Consider the following 19,503-nt stretch of genomic DNA (forward strand, 5'->3'; position numbering starts at 1 on the left):
CAAAAGCCATCAGAAGGGAAAGAAAATCCAATTCACACCTTAAAGGACAAAACAAATGCATTCAAACCTAAACCTTTGTTGGGGGCATCTCCTCGTAAGCCTTTACTGCAAATTCAGCCCCCAGTCTGATGTGACTTTGTAAATTATAGATGTGGCCTCTGAGGGGTGCTAAAGCACCGGCCTGAGAGACTAGGTTTGTGTATATGGAAGGTGTAAATATTCATCTGCTTTGCCATCCCCCCACCTGCTTTCTGCTGAAATCACACAACTGGTACCGCTAGATGTAAGTGAAATGATTTGCTTATGGGCTTTTCTCTCTTGGGCTCCACCACCAATCGTACTGACATACTTTGTCCCTGGGTATAAATATGGCAAGGTGGGAGAACAGCTGCATGCCCAATGACCCGGGTGGGCTCTTCACTATCAACCTGCAAATATGTGAAAAACCAAGATCTGTGAACTTTGTCTTAAAGTGTCTAGAAAGTAATTTATTTTTTTCTTTCGAGGAGGGGATTGGCTTTAGTTGTACATCCCTCCTAGAAGTGCCAAGATTACCATAATCCACAGAACAAGAAAACTGAAGGTTCAGCCCCAAGTGAACCTGCGCTTATGTACATGGAGGCTGCCATTGCTTACCATCCACTCACCTAGAACCAGCATGCTTTTTCAGTGTTCTGATTTTTCTATGCCATAGGTTATGATTGCTTGTTCCAGGTCAATAGAGCTATCCTGCCAGGCAACTGGCATTCTCCAAGTTAAGCAATAGTCATGTCAGTATTTCTCCCAGCTAGTGCGTATGTTGCAGTGCCAGAAAATACACTTTGCTCTAGCCTTTTTAAAAGGTTCCAGGCTTAGCGGTTCCTCTTGCCACTTTTGTGCAAAGAAAAGAACCCTCCAAACTCTGGATACTTAAATTAGGATCCAATATTCCAATACAATTGATGGTGGGGAGACCTCAGATGATTAAATTGGACCTCTGCTTCTAACACTGCAAACCTTGGACCTGAAGTGCTGCATTTGCCCTCGTTGTGGTTACTATGTGGCTGTTCGAAAACAAACTTTGAGGACTCCCAACATACATCTGTTTTTTTTTTTTTAAGTATAAGTAAACCCAAGAATACATTTGAAATAAATTGCAGCTGGCCAGTCTTTAGAGGGGGTGGCATTGGTTGGTCATTTTTCAGACAAGACATCAGAAAAGATATGTTGATGCCAGAAACACAGTGGTAGCTTGTGAGGTAGTGGAGATGAAGGGAGGACAAGTGAGGTCCAATCTGGGTGACCACCATGGCTTGGTTTATATACATTGGAAAAATGAGTGTAGTCACCCAAGATCTGATGTGTGCAGGATTACAGATGAAAAAAAGATAGGGAGGGAGGCTGAAAACAAATCCTGTCCCTCTAATGACTGATGAGCTGCAAGATATAAATTTTGTTTTAGGGTTTGGAGATGCTTTAATGTACAATCTTCACTTTGCACTTAGCCCACCTCATAAGGCACTGAGCAGATACAGCATTCATGTTGCTGCAGCTTCTCTAATCCACCCCTTCCCAGTAGCATATACTTACCTGTGCTTTGCTCCTCGATCACTCAGATTGCCCTGCAGGATGCAGGAAAAAAAAACTCAGAATTCTGAAAATGCAGGAGCATGTCTTCCCAGGCCCAGCACTCTCACGTGGGTTGGAGAAGTCCTCCAACCTGTGTAAGCATCAATGCAAATAATTTGTTAAAGGTTTTTTTTTACGAGGGAGCAATGGATAGGTTGCTGTGCACAACTGGGAAGGGGGACCTGCAAATAATTCCTGATCTATGAACTTTCCTTTTTTCCCTCTTTCTAATGTATATGCAAACATGGGTATGTCTGGATGGTTTGTTTTTGTTTTTTTAACCAATATTTATTTATTTTTTACATTATAATAAAAACTGTACAGATTTTATATTGTGTGAGTCCCTTCTTCTATTGTCAGACACAGGAAGTTCAGAACCTTTGGGTTATACTACCCCCTTACAGTAGGATAAGGCACTTGCAAACAAGTGTATGTGATTTTACCAGCACTTTTCTATACTGCTGATGGCCCTGGAAGATTTGCAGCCGGCTGGAGCTGTCCTTGCTTTTGGAGAATTTGCACCTTGCTGGGCTGTATGATGTGAGGTCAGGCTGGAAGATCAGGCACTGGGTTCCTTGTAGGAAAATGTCCAGACTTGTGTAAGACACAGAAAGTCCTAAGCCTTTATGACCTCCAGTAGCAGCACAACAGAGGGAACACAAGCACCTAACAAGTCCAGGAAACTAAAATTGTTTGATTTTTGTGCCTGTCCTTGACGGCTCCCTGGAATTGGGCGAAACATTTAAACTTCCACCTTGGTTTGTCTGTTCACATGATTAAGGTCTACCAGGAGGGCATTTGTGCCTCGTCTGAGGCCGGGCACAAGGTCCTTTAAGCTGCAGAGTCCTTCAGATCTATTAGCAGTGCTTTGTGTTGTCCTCGGGTGGATGATTCTGGAAGCCCCAAAGTCTTAGGACTTTGTCTCTCTTATTAGTGAAGAAATAAAACCGAACGCTGTACTTACTGTAAGATTTTATTTCAGGGACAAAGGTCCAACCCCAATATTCCAATGCCCCCAGCACTGCTCTGCTATAAAATGAAAGTACATGAAATGGGTTTTAGTTTGGGCTGGCCTACAGGTTTGAGAGCCAAGAAGTCAACATTGTTTTGCAGACCTGTGCATTCCTAACAGAGGAAATCACCGTCCCTGAAAAGTAACTGACAGTTGCAGTTTGGGTCTGCTTTTGTAATTATAAACTGCACAGATCCTGTGCTAGCTTTTAGGAATAATGGAGTCTGAATTCTGAGTCTGATCAGCAAAGCAAAATCACTTTGCTCCACTCCTAGTGCCCATTTACACGTTCCCATTCCTGAGAACATTATGCATAGTTATTATAATAGTTGATGTACTGGAGTGAGGAAACCTGGTAATTTTTGATTTGGCTACCAATGCATAGGAATAGCAGATAAAAAAAATCCACAACACACAATAGTGCACTCAGCCTGTTGAGGTGTGCGGCAACACGTGCATTGCAGTGCATTGGGGGTTCTGTTGAAACTGAACATGAATGCACATGATGATGGAAAAATTAAAGGAAGCTGCATATGCTTCATGTTTAAAATAGTCATAGATAATAAAATATAATCTAAGCCTATATAAAAATGCATATGCTTACCTTGACCCTCTTAAGTATGCTGCAGGACCCCGCCTAAGTGAATAGGGACTTTCATAAAGTCCCATAAATGGAAAGTTTATGTATCTAAACCCACAGGCAAACCTGCTATATGTTGCTACTTATCGGTAGCGGCTGCATTAGTTTGATTTTTCTTTTCATTGACCAAAACACTTCATGCACTACACTAACAAAGCTTTTTCTATGAGGAGCAACATTGTCAACCCAAGGGGGTTAGGACTACAACTACAGATCAGTTCCACATTATAGGTGGTGGTCTGTATATATAATGAGAGGAGATGCCATATTTCTTCGTTCTACAGGGAGAGGTGCAGTGCTATACCAATACATTAAAGGGATCATTATAAAGCAGGCAGGATGCTGTATATGTTGATGTGCAAACTGTACTTGTGTTTCTTGGCTAGGGTTCCTCCAGAGGTTGCTGGGGGTTCCTTGAGCAATGAGCAGTTTGTGCCTCTCAGGTCAGTGACCCCCAATGATCTTTTTGGCTATATGTAAGGGTGACATTCTTCCCAATGGCCGGCAATGTAAGAGGAATTCTTCATACTGACCACCACACATATGTACTGTGAGCTGTGGGTAAAATAATTATAGAAGGTTCCCTTTAAGGCAGTGATATGGATGGAGTTTAGTGGAGAGTGAGCACAAAACGGTGATGTCTTATGTTCGGTGAACAAAACTTTATTGACATTGAAACCAGTGCAATGTGACATGCGGGAAAATGCATGGTACACTTATCAATACCCAACACCAGAATTAAAAAAAGATCTCCAAACATTTATATCCATTCACACACCAGAAACAGCGAACACCCGGGTGTTTTATAGATGCAGCCACCCGGTGTAATAACCAGAGCCAAGTCTCACAGCTCCCATCCTATAAACAGGAGAGCGACGCTTCGGCCTAGTAACAATTTGGAGTCAACTACAGCCAGTGGTACTATGAATGCAAACCGGGCTCGGAAACAATTGGCAGTGCTGCAGAAGATGGCAGCCGGTTTGATTTTTTAAAATTCTATAGAAAGAACAACTGCTCACTGCCGGCAAGACCTTGCCAGTTTACACCAACCAGGTTCTAATTTACTAATGTTTAAAGGAAAAACAAGAAGGCAACAGATAATTCAATGCATAACAATACACAGCATTCGTTTCTGCATTTTCTAGGACGTTTGTGAAATTGTGCATAAAACTTATGTAGCAAATGTAAAAAGGAAAAAAAAAAAAGTTTGATGAATTAGAACTTCATTTCTATAGACACAACAAGCCTTGTGGGTGGGGGGACCAGAAAGTCTAAAAACAAAGTTACTGGTCATGCTAAACTTAGAAAAGAGAATACCCGAGTGTAGAATGACCACAGTGACCTGTATTTATGTGGAAGTCATTAAAGAGAACCTGTTAGGTTTCTAAAGGAGGCAAATTAGCATTCCACTGAAATAAATGGATGTCATTACACACCTATCTGCTGCCAGAGAGGTGAATAAATTCCCTCTATTGCAGAGGAGTGCCAAGGGGATTTTCTTTGAGACACCTAACAGGATCTCCTTAACAAAAAGCTGTTGAGCAAATCCCCTCCAACATGCTGGTTGTAGGTACACCTCAGTGAATAGAAAAGCTACAGTATAGAACATGTCCAACATTGCTATGATGGCAATAGCTACATAAATATGTAGCAATAGCCATGTAGCAATAAATATGTGGTAATAGCTACATAAATATCCAATGATCCCAGGATCACACAAAACATCAAATTATGGTGTGGGTCACAAAATAAACTAAAGTCAAAATAAATTGTACTAGTCCATGACATCTATGTGCTATCAAATATACAAGTGAAAAGGAATGACAACCATGGCATTTAGGAAAGTGAAGAAATATAGGCCTAGTCAGTACACTGCCTGGCCAAAAAAAAATAGTCACCAACCCTGTGGGAACAATGTTATGATCCGGGGAGCCCGCAGAGGCCGTACAACCTGGGGTTGCTTCAATTGGTCAGAGAAATTATTTTTTACACATACCTTAACCCCATTGACAAATCTTTAGAATGTCCCGTACAAGATTTTATGCAGAGGCCCAACTCTCCCATCATCAATACAAGAACTTGGGGCAAAATGAATTCAGATCTGGAGAGAAATAAACAATGTGGCATCACATAGACTTAACGAAATGATAACACAGCCAATGCATGCTGTAATCAAAGGTAAAGGCAGTCCAATGAAATATCAGAGTATTTTGTTTTGGCCAGGCAGTGTAGTAGAATAATTTAGTACACAGTACAAAGGGCTGGTGCAGGAACCTGAAGCTAACAATCTGAATTCACCTGCAATTCAAGAGAACCTGAATGGTCTCTACAGGGAAGACAGAGGTGAAACATGGCTCATACAACAATACACCTAAATGTGCAAAGCCCAGTAGCACTTGGTTATTAATGGGTTATTGCATCTTCTTCTCTGGACTACAACATAATATAAATCTAGGTGGTACAATCGGGATGGCACAAGTCCCTATCAGTGGTATAAATCTTTGGCAGGAACATTTTTGTAAAAATAACATCTGTTGTCTTCTTCAAGAAGCACTCAAAGGCACTTGGGAAGTGCAGAACGAAACAAGGGCCTGCAGATCGGGAAATCTGTGTCCTAGGCCTCTTGTTAGGGCGACCATGTTGTTTTCCTGTGGACCTACACAGCTTTTGGTGTGTAGGTGTCCTCTCAGTATGATGGTGGCTTGTAGCCACTGTCTGTCTCTGCGCTCTGTGTAAAGGGTGGCCTCTGGTAGTTGTCACTGACCGCGTCGGGGTAGCTGGAGTATGGCGAGGCGGTGTCAAGGTTTGGATCCATGTAGCTTGTGTTAAAGTCATCCACCCCCATCTTGTATCTCTTGTAGGCAAAGGCAGCCAGAGGAACCTGTAAAAAAAGCAATGATGTTAGGTATAATAAAGCCCAGTTCCAGTCAAATGATCTGGTTTCTCTGTTGGGACCTCTTTTGGGTTTTCATTGTTTAACCCCCATTTTCCATCTGAATTACAAGGTGAAACAACCCCATAGTCAAAGGATATACTTTGTCCTACATACACTGTCCTTGCACCCCTTTTCTCCACAGCCAGCACCAAGAACCCAGTCACCCAGTGGGTGCGTAGGCCAAACAGTTGGCTGCTAGGACTGGGCACCATTACGGGGAGACGTTCACATGCTCCCCCATACAAAATCTTTAAAAATGTATAAAAGCTGTGTGTAGTGCTTCAATCTGTTTATTGTTGGTCTGGTGTCCTATGCTTACCCAAGACAAGATGGAGAAGAAGCTGAAGGCAATGGATGCTCGAGCGTTGTCTTGTCCAGCATACAGTTGTTCAGTTGTTGAAGCCCACTGATTGGCCAGGAAACAAAAGCCAACGAACCACAGGAAACTCCACAGAGCTAATTGCCAGGATAAAAGAGACGGACAGTTCACACAGGGATAAAAGCATATAAACTTAAAAACCAAAGCTAAACATATTGAAGCTAAAGGCAGCTATAAGATTAACATTTAGAAATAAGTAAAAAAAGCATTTAAAATGTTATTCTCAGGAATGTGCTCTCAAAACTGAGTAAAGATTGAAATCAATTACAAAAAAAGATGTTAAAACTGTATTTTAGAAAGAAAAAAAAAACATGCAGTTGTTTATGATGCACAGTGATGCCAGCACAGAGGCCAGCACTGGCAGAAGAAGCAGGATAGAAAAGCCAGTCATGCCAGGATTACTTTAATACATTACACATGCACAATCTACAAATGGATGGCCACAGTTTGTAAAGAACACCTGTCATGTAGTAAATATAATGCTGCAATAGAGGACAATGTCTACCTTTTTGATTACTGCACTTGTTTCTTTCAATGAGTTAATTTTTATTATGGGAAATACACCCTGTCTGATCAGTGGATCCAGACATCTAGGCAGGAATGTTTTATCCAAATTTTGACTTTTATGACTCACTGTCCTACGCCTAAGCCTTATTAGTCTGCCTGGGCAATGCCAAGTGCAAGTTTTCAGATTAAGTTTTTGGGTTAGCATGTTACTCCGGATCAGTGTTTCTCAACCAGGATTCTGTGGAGTCTCAGGGTTTCTTCAGGGGTTTCTAGAGGTTCTTTAAGCAATGAGAATTTTGTACCTCTCAGATCAGTCACCACTGACACCAATGATCTTTTTAGCCATCTGTAATGGTGATATTGTGTGCAATGGTGCAATGTAAGTAGAATTGCTCCCACTGACCACCACACTGTGAGCTGTGGATATGGTAATTATAGAAGGGGTTCCCCCAAGACTTGAAAGTTATTTCAAGGCTTCCCTATGGTAAAAAGGTTGAGTATCCAGAAGACTGATGTGGGTCTGCAGAAGTTAAAGGTTGTGCTCATAGCGGAACAACATGAATGGCAGAATGTGAAGCACAGTGTACAGAATACTGAACTGTGAAGGATATAAGGTTCAGCTCAGTGTTGGTAGCAAAGCACTGGGAAAGATGTAAGGTTAAGCACAGAGTACACTTAATAACAGTGCTGTATAATATTATTATTAACCAGGATTTATATAGGGCCAACATATTACGCTGTACATTAAATAAATCTGTCTGCAAATGACAGACAGATACAGACAGTGACACAGGAGGAGGAGAGGACCCTGCCCCGAAGAGCCTTTTTTTGTGCAAGATTTGCAACCTTTTTAGCATTTACATAAACACATTATCGTCACTTACTGTGAGCACATTATTCTTACTTTTACCTTTTTGAGCTGATCTACTAATTGCCCCCTCCCAGGTAATAGACAAACCTATTTGTAGTGCAAATCAAGGGGGCAACCTGGGTGACAACGCTCACTATTAAAACCCCTATTTAAGTAACATTCTTCGGAATTATGTGGGCGCTAATAAAACCTTGTTAATTAAATTTATAATAATTAAACCAAATTCTTAAAAAGGGTTCCATTTATGACATGATAATAGTAAGCCAATAAGAAGAACCACAAGTTATTTAAAATTTGGATGAGTTTTGTTCTGATCATTGAGAAATGATCTCCAATATGTTTGAAAATAGTTGGCATTTGAGTGGCTCAGTATGGTCAGACTGATGCATCAGGTAGAATGGCAGAAAGAAGGCAGAAAGAAAAAATCCATCAGCAGCCAGGTCAGCCCTCATACCTGTATTTGATCCACATACAGTTGACATTAAAAAATCCGGCAACCTCCGGACCTGAGGAGTGCCAGATTTTCGAAACGTTTTTGAAAGTTATACTCACCTCCACACACAGGCCAGCCTTCCTGTCGCAGCACCCGCAGAGATCTGGCACAGTTCCAGGGAGCAGGGACATCTCAACGTGTATTTAGTGTAGCAAGCAGAACAGCGCCATCAAAACATAAGTGGCCAAACAGTGTATTACAGTCCCCGTATTGAAAACACAATCCGAAATTCATGCCAGAAAACTGACATTTTCGATTGTCAACTGTATTGTAGAGGTGGAAGTGAGAATGCTTCCTTTTAAAAAAGACAAAAATATTTCCTCCAACTTACCTGCAAAGACCAAATCAGAGATCACAATGTACTTCCGTGTCTGGATATTGCTGAGTGTTGGGAAGAAAACATCCAACCCCAGGAAGGCCAGCGAACCAAAAAAGGCCAAAACTCCAATCCCGATTCCATAGTGGCAGGCATCGTTATTGCCATTGAAGATACAATGTGTCACGCTAGAGGTGGGGTCATTAACATACCCGTCCGTCAGGATACAGGCGAAGACAATGAGCGCAAAGAACTACAAAAGGAGAAAAAAGAAAAACATGTTTAGCCTGCAATCTGCAGATTACCTGAGGCAATTACTAACTGGCAGCAGATGCTTTATGAATCATTGAACAGTACACTCCGGGAAAAGCAAGGACAATTTTTTGAACCATTTGTTTAGACAGTTTCAGAAGTCTTTTTTCCCTAGCATGTTAACTTTTTTGGGAGGGGGTCATCACCCACAGCCTAACATTATTCAGTATAGGTTCGCTTTGAATATTTTAGCAATACCACCTTAACGCACAGGGCAAGCTGACCAGGTCTTTGCAAAAAGTAAATACTTATACACTCGGCTTACTTGTGATGGCAACCCAAAGGAAGTGATGGAGTCATTGTCATAGTCCATGAAAAATAAAAGGTGTTATCACCTGCTGCAAAGGGGAACAGGTAAGTAAATGAGGGTTGGCGATGTCCTTCTTGCATAGTCAAGATATTTTTTTTTTTTTTTTTTGTTTTAATAGCAGTAGGAAGAAGTTAGAATCCCTGCTTAGTTACGGGTTTTCTGCGACTTCCTGTTCAAGTGACCCCAATTTCCTTTCACTATTGTTCTGCTGCTACGGATTGTCAGAGAGACATAAATTGAGTTATAATAAACCCATTGGGGTCATGGACAGCCATACAAACTTGTCTCCTTTTCCCCAAGCTTATCCAAAGAAGAAAAAAATATCAAACAGCCTCCTGCAGTACTCCCTTTTTGCCACAAGATGTCTCCAGTCTACCAGATTGAATGACACCCAGTGTTTGGGAGACTGAGCACACGCCCTGGGAAAGGCGTCATAGGAAAAGCCGCCTTAGGCAACCACTATGGCTCGGTTTGCCACACAGCAACCCATGGCGGTGCAATGCCTAGCAATATTCTGTAGTATACTCCCAGGGTGTGTCTGGGGTGCCATTAGGAATGAATGACAACCCCGCACACCTACAATAATGTGCCTTGCCAGAAATGCACAAAAATTATGAATGTAAAAAATATGTTTTATTGTAACGTCACAACGCCTGGCATTGGTTTCCACATCAAAGACGCCCATTGGCTGACCTCATCAGCTGACACCTCTAAAAATTTATAATTTAGGATGTGTTGGCCGATGTGGTCAGTGAATGTATCAGTCTATGATGTGCAAACAATTTTAAATAAGAGTGAAAAGCTGTCCAAGCTTTTTGCTGTTTTTGCTTTTATGAAAGGATGTGAAGGGTCCCAGATATTAAATGTTAAAGTCCCATTTACTTATCAATTAATCCATTACTTTAATTATTTTCACATAAATGGATTTTCATGCTTTACTGTAGATTTGTCTCATTAGAAGAAATCTTTCTATCAGAGCCATGGAAATAATGAACTCTGTGCAAAATGTAACTAATGGCCCCAAAGCTGAGCTGAAAGCATATCGATCAGCGGTGTTCCGTTACAAATACCAGCGAGAAGATAATAGGGGACTAGAGGTTTAAGGATTTAGTGATAATTAATGTACAGTTTGCATGAACCTTTGGGGTTAGTTTTCTACCAAAGAGACAGAATTAGTTCTACATTGATGTGCAGCCAAAACATCAACTAATTTCTCATTTTCTTTTTTTTGTTGTTACTGCAACTGCAAGCATTTCATTTGCAAGGCGATTTAACATGACATTTATTGCAGGACTAAGAAATGCAAAGGAATGCTTTCTAAATAGGTGCAAGCGTTCTGAGAATTTGTGCAATTGGCAGTGTTCTCTCCAGCCCCTTCTAGTTGGGCGCACCACCCGGCACTTTTCAGTAACCACCCGGCTGTTTTTGGGTGGTTACTAAAGAGTTGGGTCACAATAGAGGGGCTGCCACCCGCCTACAATTTCTTCGCATCCACAGCTTAAAAAAACTCTGGGTTCAACACTGAATTTGCATATAGAAATATCGGGTCATAGCTTGTGATACGAATTAAAAAAATGCAAAATGTATCAACCCGTTTCAGTAATGCTCAGTTAACACTGGCCCACAGATACGGAATGCAGCTGCAGTGCCATTTTTTCTGGATCGCATACCAATTTGTTAAGGCATTGCAGCCCAATGCATGTGCATTTCAGCGCATTTATATTCACTGCCGTATATTTTGGTGCACCGCGCTTGTAAAATAGCGCAGGTTTTTCCACAATGCACAAAATGAATGCAATAACACAAAGAATGTTAATCTGACACACTGCAGGCCTATAAGTGTGAATCAAGGTTATGATAATACCAAATAATGCCCCTGTAATATTTTCATATGCAATATACATATAAAGGTTTTTAAAATTCCTATACATCCATTGTATCTTAATATATAAGCACTGGTTTGACTGGTGTAAAGAGAAGGGCCCTTGCACCTCTGGGCCACATTGCAGTCATGCGTTCTGCAATAAATGATACTTCTCAGCAACCAATCAGAAATCATCATGTAACAGATGCATTTTGTAGCTAACTTATCCATGTTTTCCACATTGCTGCTTGTGATGCCACTATCCTTCCGGGGAGATTTCTGGGGAACGTAATGTACAACACATCTTGTGACTCCACTCTGGTACACAAGTGTCTTGTTGTGTGATTTGGGCAGCTCTATATATACCGAGATCTTGCGGAAACATAGTCACGTGTCGCGTATGTAACAAGGGTATGGTATTTGTGGAACTGCAAGTGTCAGGAAGGGTTAAAGAGTGATAAAACTCTTCCATCTTACTACACCATAGCCTGACCATTACCAATGCCCAGGAGAAGATCCAAGCATATATAGAGGATTCAGATGAATATACAAAAAATATTGTTCACAAGGATGTTGCTAGCCCAAAACCAGAAGCAAGGGGAAGGTGACAAGACTATTCAATTCTCTGCAATCAAAACCAGCTAGTAAAACTTTCCAAAATGTGCCGCCAGCACTGTAAATTGGAGATAGCCAATATGTGCTTGTTATGATTAGCAAACATCCCTGCGACCCTCCCCTGCCTTATAGTCCTATAGGTATTCCTAACAAACACTTAAATGATATGAATGAAGAATTAAAACCTGTTCATTGGTATTCATTTTTTTAGGTTGAGTTTTATTCTGCATAAACAGGTCAGTCTGATCCCCATCTGGGCCATATGACGTTTAGAAGTCTTAACTTCCCATCTCTAGAATTTGCATCTTCCTCGGGGACTACAAATTCTGCATTTAGGTGTGAAATTTGCACCCAGCATAGGATCCGCCCTGACACCTGGCTGAGCTGCATAGCTTGCAACAAACAGGAAAGATAAATTGTAATCATTAACCAGAAGCTGTGGTTAACTTCTCTACAGATGATTTAAAGGAAATTCATGCTAAGGGACCGGCAGAAAATGTCATTGCTCAGCTGTTTCAGATTGCTGGATTCCTGGCTCTCATAACCATTGATGTCTGAGGTACCGAGTCTGAACAATCTGGCCTATTTGTTCTGGATCAGCGACTCTTCTTTTCATTATTTAAGTTTGTTTTGAAAAAATAGAAATAAAAAACGTTACATTGTTACAGGAATCAGGTATTATGAAAACAGCAGAACATTGAATACATAACAATTAAAGCTGACAATGGGATCAGTGTGACAGTTCCATGCTTGCTTTAACAATTCAAAACCCATAACAATTCTGCGTATATTACGATTATCAAGAAAGAAAGAGGAAGCGAGAGTGGAAAAAAGAAGAAAGGGAGAGAAAGTAAAAATGGGGAGGGAAACATTGGGGAGAGGCAAGTGTCTTGCAGGTAGGATGTATTCCATCCTTTGCGTTAAAAAGACAGTTGCAAAAAAAACTCAAATTGGAATGCACATTTGGTTCAAGTTCACAACAATAAACTGATGGCTAAATATAAATAATCGTGAGATTTAACCTATTTATTACTGGAAGAGCATATACTGCACTATTCATTGGATATCATTTATGTGCATGTGTGCAAAGTAGTTTATAAGTGTAGCACTTCCTATGGAGATCACCACTGTATACAGAAAATCTAAGCTATCTGGTTCCTGGGTAGGCTGTATAAAATAAACGGAGAGGCCTTGTAAAGCTCTGTAATGTAAAAGTGATGCAGTTCTGACCATCAGACATGAACAGACAGTTACTCACACTTTCATTATCACTGCGTTACCAGGAAAATAGAAAAAAAAAGTTGCTGCCATGTGAGCTGCTCACTTTTCATTATTATCACCTGACATCTTGTTTTCAGAAGAAAAGAGATTTCCTGCCCAGGGCCACTTCTGATGAATGTTCAGTGAAAGCTAAGCAGTCCCGGGGAGCCTGATGTACAAATCTTAAAGGTGAACCCTGGAGAAAAATAACTTTTTATTGCACTGGGTTCCTCGCCAATATGATAATTTTTATGATAAGTAAGGAGATGAAGTTATCCAAACCCTGGCTTCCTTGGCAGAGGATTCTCCTTGGACTTGTAGGAATGTGGACAGGCCCACCGTGTTATGTTAGTTGGAGGACTGCTGGTCCTGCATTGCGAGAGATGACGCCAAAGCTGTGACTGTCTAGTGGAAGAAAAGGATGAATTCTGTAGGGGTGAGTAATAGGAACCGGTTACCCCTAAGCTTTCCAAAACCCATGTGTTACTTTTTGCAGCTCATTTATCCAAATAGATGTACTCATAAACACATGAAATAAATTACCTATGCTGTGCTTCTAAAAGTGCAAAACACGGCTGTCAGTACAGGTAATCCCGGGTTAGGGACATCCGACATACGGACGCCTCCTAGATATGAACTTCCCTGCTTGCTGTGTGCAGAATGGAGGCTTGAAGGGGGCGGTTTGCATGACTTGCAGAAGAAAATCTTTTGCTAAACACAGTTGAAGTTGTGGATAATCTTAGGGGGGTGAGCTCTTTTTGCAGCCTCTTGTATCTCTTTAATGACCAAGACAAACTCTGCAATTGTTTCTTTTTGCTATCAAGGCACAGCTTGCTCCAGAAGTTAATGAATGACTAGGACCCATAAAGATTTTTTCTTTTTGCTTTGTTTCTGATTAACTCACAATGAGGATTTTATACAGTAACCGATACCACACTGCCTAAAAATAACATCTGTCCTAATTGCATTTATTAAAAATAATGTACCTGTTCCGACTTACATGCAAATTCAACTTAAGAACAAACCTACAGTCCCTATCTCATATGTAACCCGGGGACTGCCTGTAATCTCTCTTACAATGCACCGCTGCTGGCCCTCACTGTAAGGGTTAAAGGATAAGAACACATTCCAAAATGTGCACTTACTTTAATTTCTGAATGATTCAGAGACTGACACTGGGAAAATGTAGCATGGTGTGTTCTCTGGTTCCGGAAACAAAGCAATATGACAGCAGCCCCACACATACAGCACCAAGAAAAACCTTACACGTTCAAATATTGTCATTGGAAAGGATCTTTCACAATCCTTTCCAAAAATAAAAGACTAAATGATCGCTGTACATGCAGTGCTGTTCTGCTCTATGGAAGGGGGGAACAATGGAGCGGCATCTCCTTCACTTCCATTGGGATCTTTTGTGGATCCGCCAGGACGAACGATGGGCAATGAGCACTGTACACACATCAGATTGCCCTGGATGAGAATCACCTGACCTGCGTACATAGCCTTAATCTCTCTCCAACTATATAAAAGCCAAAATCAAATGCCAACTTCATCCAAACTGATACCTGAGATTTCAATGGCCATTATTAGTGTGAAATCATGTTGTGGCTGGAAAAAAAAAAATCAGGGGAGATTATTTGTGTTTCTGGCCTCAAAGCCACAATGGTAGTATTGTCTTATAAGTCTATGACGATTTATTTGACATTATAGATAATTAACCGGGGTAACTGGATACCAGTGAATGGCTGGGGCAGAAACTGAGAATGTGCAGGGGGGTATGAGGGTTGGGGGGATATTGAATGGCAGAATACGATTCAATTTTTGAGCAATGACACAGATGAAATATTAGTTTTGGGTAGAGTTGGTCTATGGATTGCATCCAGTGGCTGGAAAACCAGCATGTTCGGGAGCTACAAAGTGATGTTCAATAGTTCACCAAAGATCATTTCCAGTGAAAGTTGTAACAAATGAGTGCTGTACAGACCGTGTTGTTCTGGAGAGGACAAGGTGCCCCTGCTGTGCCCTCCTTTTAGCATCTTAGACCCCTATATAGCGGGAGAGCTGCTAACCCAGGAGGGAATATTGTCCCATCCAACCCTCTAACCAGGGGCCCGGTGCTTCTTCTTTGTGCCCATGAAGAAGGAATCACAAAAGAAATAAAGAAGTCACGCTTTTCTTTTTGCTTTTTATTGGCATTTCTGTCCCCAATAATAATATTTGCATCACTTCCTGTCCCTGTAATATGAACATATTACCAGGACAGGAAGTAAATGGGAGATCCAGCACAGCATTTATTATTTCCTATGAAAGTTTCGATGGAATTACATTTTAAAAGCTGAAATGTTTGCCTTTTAAGCAATTATGACACGTTCTACTCCTGCTTTCACTTCTGTTTAATCTCTGCAAGGCATTGTCGCTTTTCTCTAAGCCGGGGACGCCTGCACTTATTCCTGGAATAGCCCAGACCAAGCAAACATCTTGTAAGAACACGTCAGCCTCCCTGGACCAGGCTGTGTAACCGGATCTACAACTGCCTCCCCTCCGCCTGCCTTGTCCCAGCCTGCAGACAGGAAGGAGTTAATCTCTCAGCCTAATATGATCCCCTGTAAACAGACCCCCACGTGTTCCCTAATCACATGATGTGTCTGAGCATGTGACTCCCATATAATCCCAGCATGTGACTGGCAGGGTGGAGGCAGTCAGATGAGAGGTGGGATGATAGCTGGCTGGTACACACGGGGTTAACTCATACCACCATGGGTTACTTATTAGCCCCAGGGAAGGCAAAGTGCCAACAATACCTCCCAGCCCCGCCAATACAAGCACAATGCTTCCTACATAATTTATCATATCGATTGTACAAAACACAGGCACACTGTGTGGGGGAGGGTTAGAACCCAGATCAGGTTTTTATGGATTAGGTAGGTAGGTGGCCATTATAATTGGGACTATAAGTGATGGGAAAGTAAAAGGCTCTGAGCTGTCTGCAGAACAGGAACAAAGTGATCCATGTTCCCGAGACATTAAGGATTCCTCTTTGGACAGCTCTCCCTACTTCCTGTTGTGTCACAAGGACACTTTCCTCCTTTGCTTCCATCTAGCCTCACTTTATTTTTGCAATGCAAAGCACCACATGCATTAGGCATGCTGCATTAGGGGGTGCATTAGGGGGTGCTGTAGAATTTTGCCCTAGTGTACAATGACCCGGGGTGCCCAATAGAACTTTAAAACAGGTGCATGATCTTTGCAAAGCAATTCAAAAGGGGATTGGACAATGAGACTCTAACACGCATGGGCAGATTTAGCATACGTACAAGCTTTAGCCCCTTCATAGTAAATCTGCAATCTTTTAAATGGCAGCTAATTTACAGCAAATTGAAGAGGCTTCAATGCCTATGGCATCCTTCCTCAGCGGCAAATCGCCAGCATTGGGATTACTAAAGGAGTTCCTCTGCCCGTGGCATCCCTCCCTGGCAGCAAATTGCCCGTCACAGGTTTGCTAAAGAAACTTCTACCCCTATGGCTTCCTCCTTTGCTGGAAACCGATGCAAGGGAGCAGCAATGAAGCTAAACTTTGTGGTACTATGGCTATGGGGTACATGGTTAGGCTGTGGTTGGGGTGCCATAAACAATGAATGGCAACCTATCTGCGCATGTGCATTGCCAGCTGCTGCGTTAACGCATGTCTGTCTCTATGATGCACTAAAATAAATAAGCTGTAGTGAATTTCCACCAGCAACCAGTATCTTTGTCTGACATGGATCGAGATGTGTAAGTTAGGTAACCCCTTTAATATTTTCCTTCTGTGCCCTGACCATCCAAGGTGCCCGCTGGGGTGTGCCCACCATTGAGTGATCAGTGCAGTTCATATGACGGGTGTTGCTTTGCACAGTTCGATATATGGGCACTGGGTCACCCGCCCCTGTACTAACCATTACCTAAAAATGTTTGGGTATATTTTAAAGGGTTATGGTGCCACCCATATAGGCACAGCTTCATTTAAAGTCAAATATACATTGGCACCATACCAGTCCTATCCTACTTTAGTTATTGTACAGGGAACGCTGCTGACATGGACGCACAGCTTGTTTTCTGGGTATTGCCCTCCTGGAACCTTTTAGATGATGGGTATCAGTAAAAGGGGGGCACATAATACAAGCATAGGTGGCACTGCCCCTTACCCAGTCCCATGTGGGCTTCTAATAAAGAATGGAAAATGAATGTCACTACAATTAGAGGAATACCATCCATATGGGCACAGCGGGCACAGTCACCCAGGCTGGATCTGGTAAATGTTTTGATGGCGGGTATTATAAAGGGGTTGGGGTATTATTGATACACATGGCACCGTTTATTTACCCGTTACTGCAAGTCAATTACAACGGAGAACATAATATTCTAATCATTTGGCGGGCAGCCATATCAGTGTACAGCGGAGTCACAGGTATGAACTTGGAAGGAGCCGGCCGATACCCAAGGGTGGCAAATTACACAAGTTAGTAATGGGCATGGTAGATGAATCTAGCAACCCTGAGGTGACAGGAAAATGTATACAGCGGGTATGTAAGTGCCGGGTGACACCTGGTATAAGTCACGCAGGTATTAGAACGGCAACCATTTGGATGAGAGGTTTACAAAAACAGGGGGAGGAGTGCCACAGATTAAAGAACAGATGGCACAGTCTGATACCCCGTCACCCATACAGCTACCCACCAATTACAGCAATCCAGAAAGCTTCCAGAGGAGGGCACAGATTAGTACACAAGGTGGAGGGTGGCACCAAGCTAGAGCGACGTCCGCACCCCTATAGATGATCTATATTGGTGTACATTGGGGAAGGTGGCACAGATGGCACCAAAGTTAGTTCGCTGATAATTAAAAGAGAAGGGGGGGCACTTTTGCACCATTCTAGCAATGGTTTAGATTCTAAGACCCTGGCACAGAGGTGGCACAGTATGAACCTATCCAGGAAGCTGGTATATGCTAGACACCGGTGTACACAGGAAGAAGCGGCACAAAGATGGCATGCACTGACCACCCAGGCTAGAAACCTATACAGCAACCCTTTAGAAGTTGGGGATGGGGAGAGGGGCACAGGGGGTATTTTTGAAGCAGGGATGGCACAGTCACTCGCACTGGGAAGTAGTTTTTGCACCGTCCAGCAACTCTTTAGATACTGGATACCATTGTGACCAGCGGAGGGTGGCACAGCCTGATTACTGAATAATAGGTCCCCCATGCGGGGGGCTGCAAATTCTAAGCTATCCAGGAACCCCTTGCTGGCCTGGTATCTGTGTACGGGGGGAGGGGGCACAGATTAATACCGCGTTACATTACAGGGAGGGGGGCTAAAAATGTCTGCATTGCACAGTAACCCTTTATAGGTACCAAGGGAAGGAGGGGCACAGCTGGCACAGTCTGACCCCTGGATATTGCAAGTCATCCACACCACAGGGGTGGCATTATCCAGTGGCACCAGCTAATCCAGGGGCATTGAAAGTTACTCAAGCTTAAAACTTTTTAACTATCAGAAAGTTTGGACCCCCTACTTAGAGACAAGGGCAGAACCTGACCCCCCTTCCCTGAGTATTGCAAATGGAAGGCACACAGTGACCCCCGGGGTATTAGAGACAGGGCATAGGCTGACACCCCTAGGGTAATAAAGACAGGGGCACACTGTGACCCCCCCCCCTTGAGTATTAGAGACCCCCTGGGGTAATAGAGACAGGAGTACAAGCTGAACCCCCCCTGGGGTATTGGAGACAGGGGCACAGGCTGACCCCCTGGGTATATTAGCAAATTTGCCACAACATAAGAAAGTTTTGCCCCACCAGAGGGGTAATTGTGCCATTCCTGAGGTAATTCCTGTCACCATAGAAGCACCACAGGTACTTACAGCGCTCAGCAGCCTCAGGATGGTCTCCGGGCGTTTTATAAACTCCTCGAAGTTGAAGTTTCCCCCGGCTTTGGCCGCTCCGTACGCCCCGCTCTCCATGCTGTCCGATCCGAACTTCCTTCACCGGCACTCCCCTCACCCACCGAACCGGGGCGCCACCACCACGCCCTGCCCGAGTCACAAGTGTACACAGAGGAGGGGTTAGAGGGGGATTGGATGACAGCCGCTTCCCTTAAAGGAGTACAGACACAGCGCGCTCCCCCCGCTGGTAGAAGCCGGTAATGCACCTCTCAGGACGCCCTGTCATCCATCCCATAGAAGCACTTTTGTTTCATTCCTTCACTATAAACGCCTCAATAAACGCTTGAAAATGGCAGTGTAGTCACTTTTAAAAGGCTTTTGTGACAGGAAATAGATTTTTTTGCTCTTAAACTCTTATTCCTATCAATTAATGAGGGCTTTGCAGTTATTAATCGCTTGAAAAC

General features: G+C 42.6%; 2 protein-coding genes across 2 annotated transcripts in view; one reads left to right on the forward strand and one right to left on the reverse strand.

Annotated features, from left to right (window-relative positions):
• TK1 (thymidine kinase 1) overlaps window positions 1-759 on the forward strand; it is a gene marked incomplete at its 5' end in the record, with an annotated part of 3,685 nt that extends 2,926 nt beyond the window's left edge. Inside the window, one exon of the mRNA XM_072403187.1 lies at window positions 695-759. Coding sequence (XP_072259288.1) covers window positions 695-759 — 65 coding nt within the window. The remainder of the gene's footprint in view (window positions 1-694) is intronic.
• A 3,143-nt stretch (window positions 760-3,902) lies between these two features.
• Window positions 3,903-19,199, reverse strand: SYNGR2 (synaptogyrin 2). Its single transcript, XM_072403434.1, has 4 exons — window positions 19,019-19,199; window positions 8,777-9,014; window positions 6,515-6,651; window positions 3,903-6,141 (listed from the first exon to the last, which is right to left on the reverse strand). Exons 1-4 carry the CDS (start codon window positions 19,115-19,117, stop codon window positions 5,947-5,949), a joined length of 669 nt encoding a protein of 222 aa, XP_072259535.1. The 5' UTR covers window positions 19,118-19,199; the 3' UTR covers window positions 3,903-5,946.
• Between the last annotated feature and the right edge of the window lie 304 nt (window positions 19,200-19,503).

The sequence above is a fragment of the Pyxicephalus adspersus genome, chromosome 3 (genome assembly GCF_032062135.1).
Source record: "Pyxicephalus adspersus chromosome 3, UCB_Pads_2.0, whole genome shotgun sequence".
Lineage (NCBI taxonomy): Eukaryota > Metazoa > Chordata > Amphibia > Anura > Pyxicephalidae > Pyxicephalus > Pyxicephalus adspersus.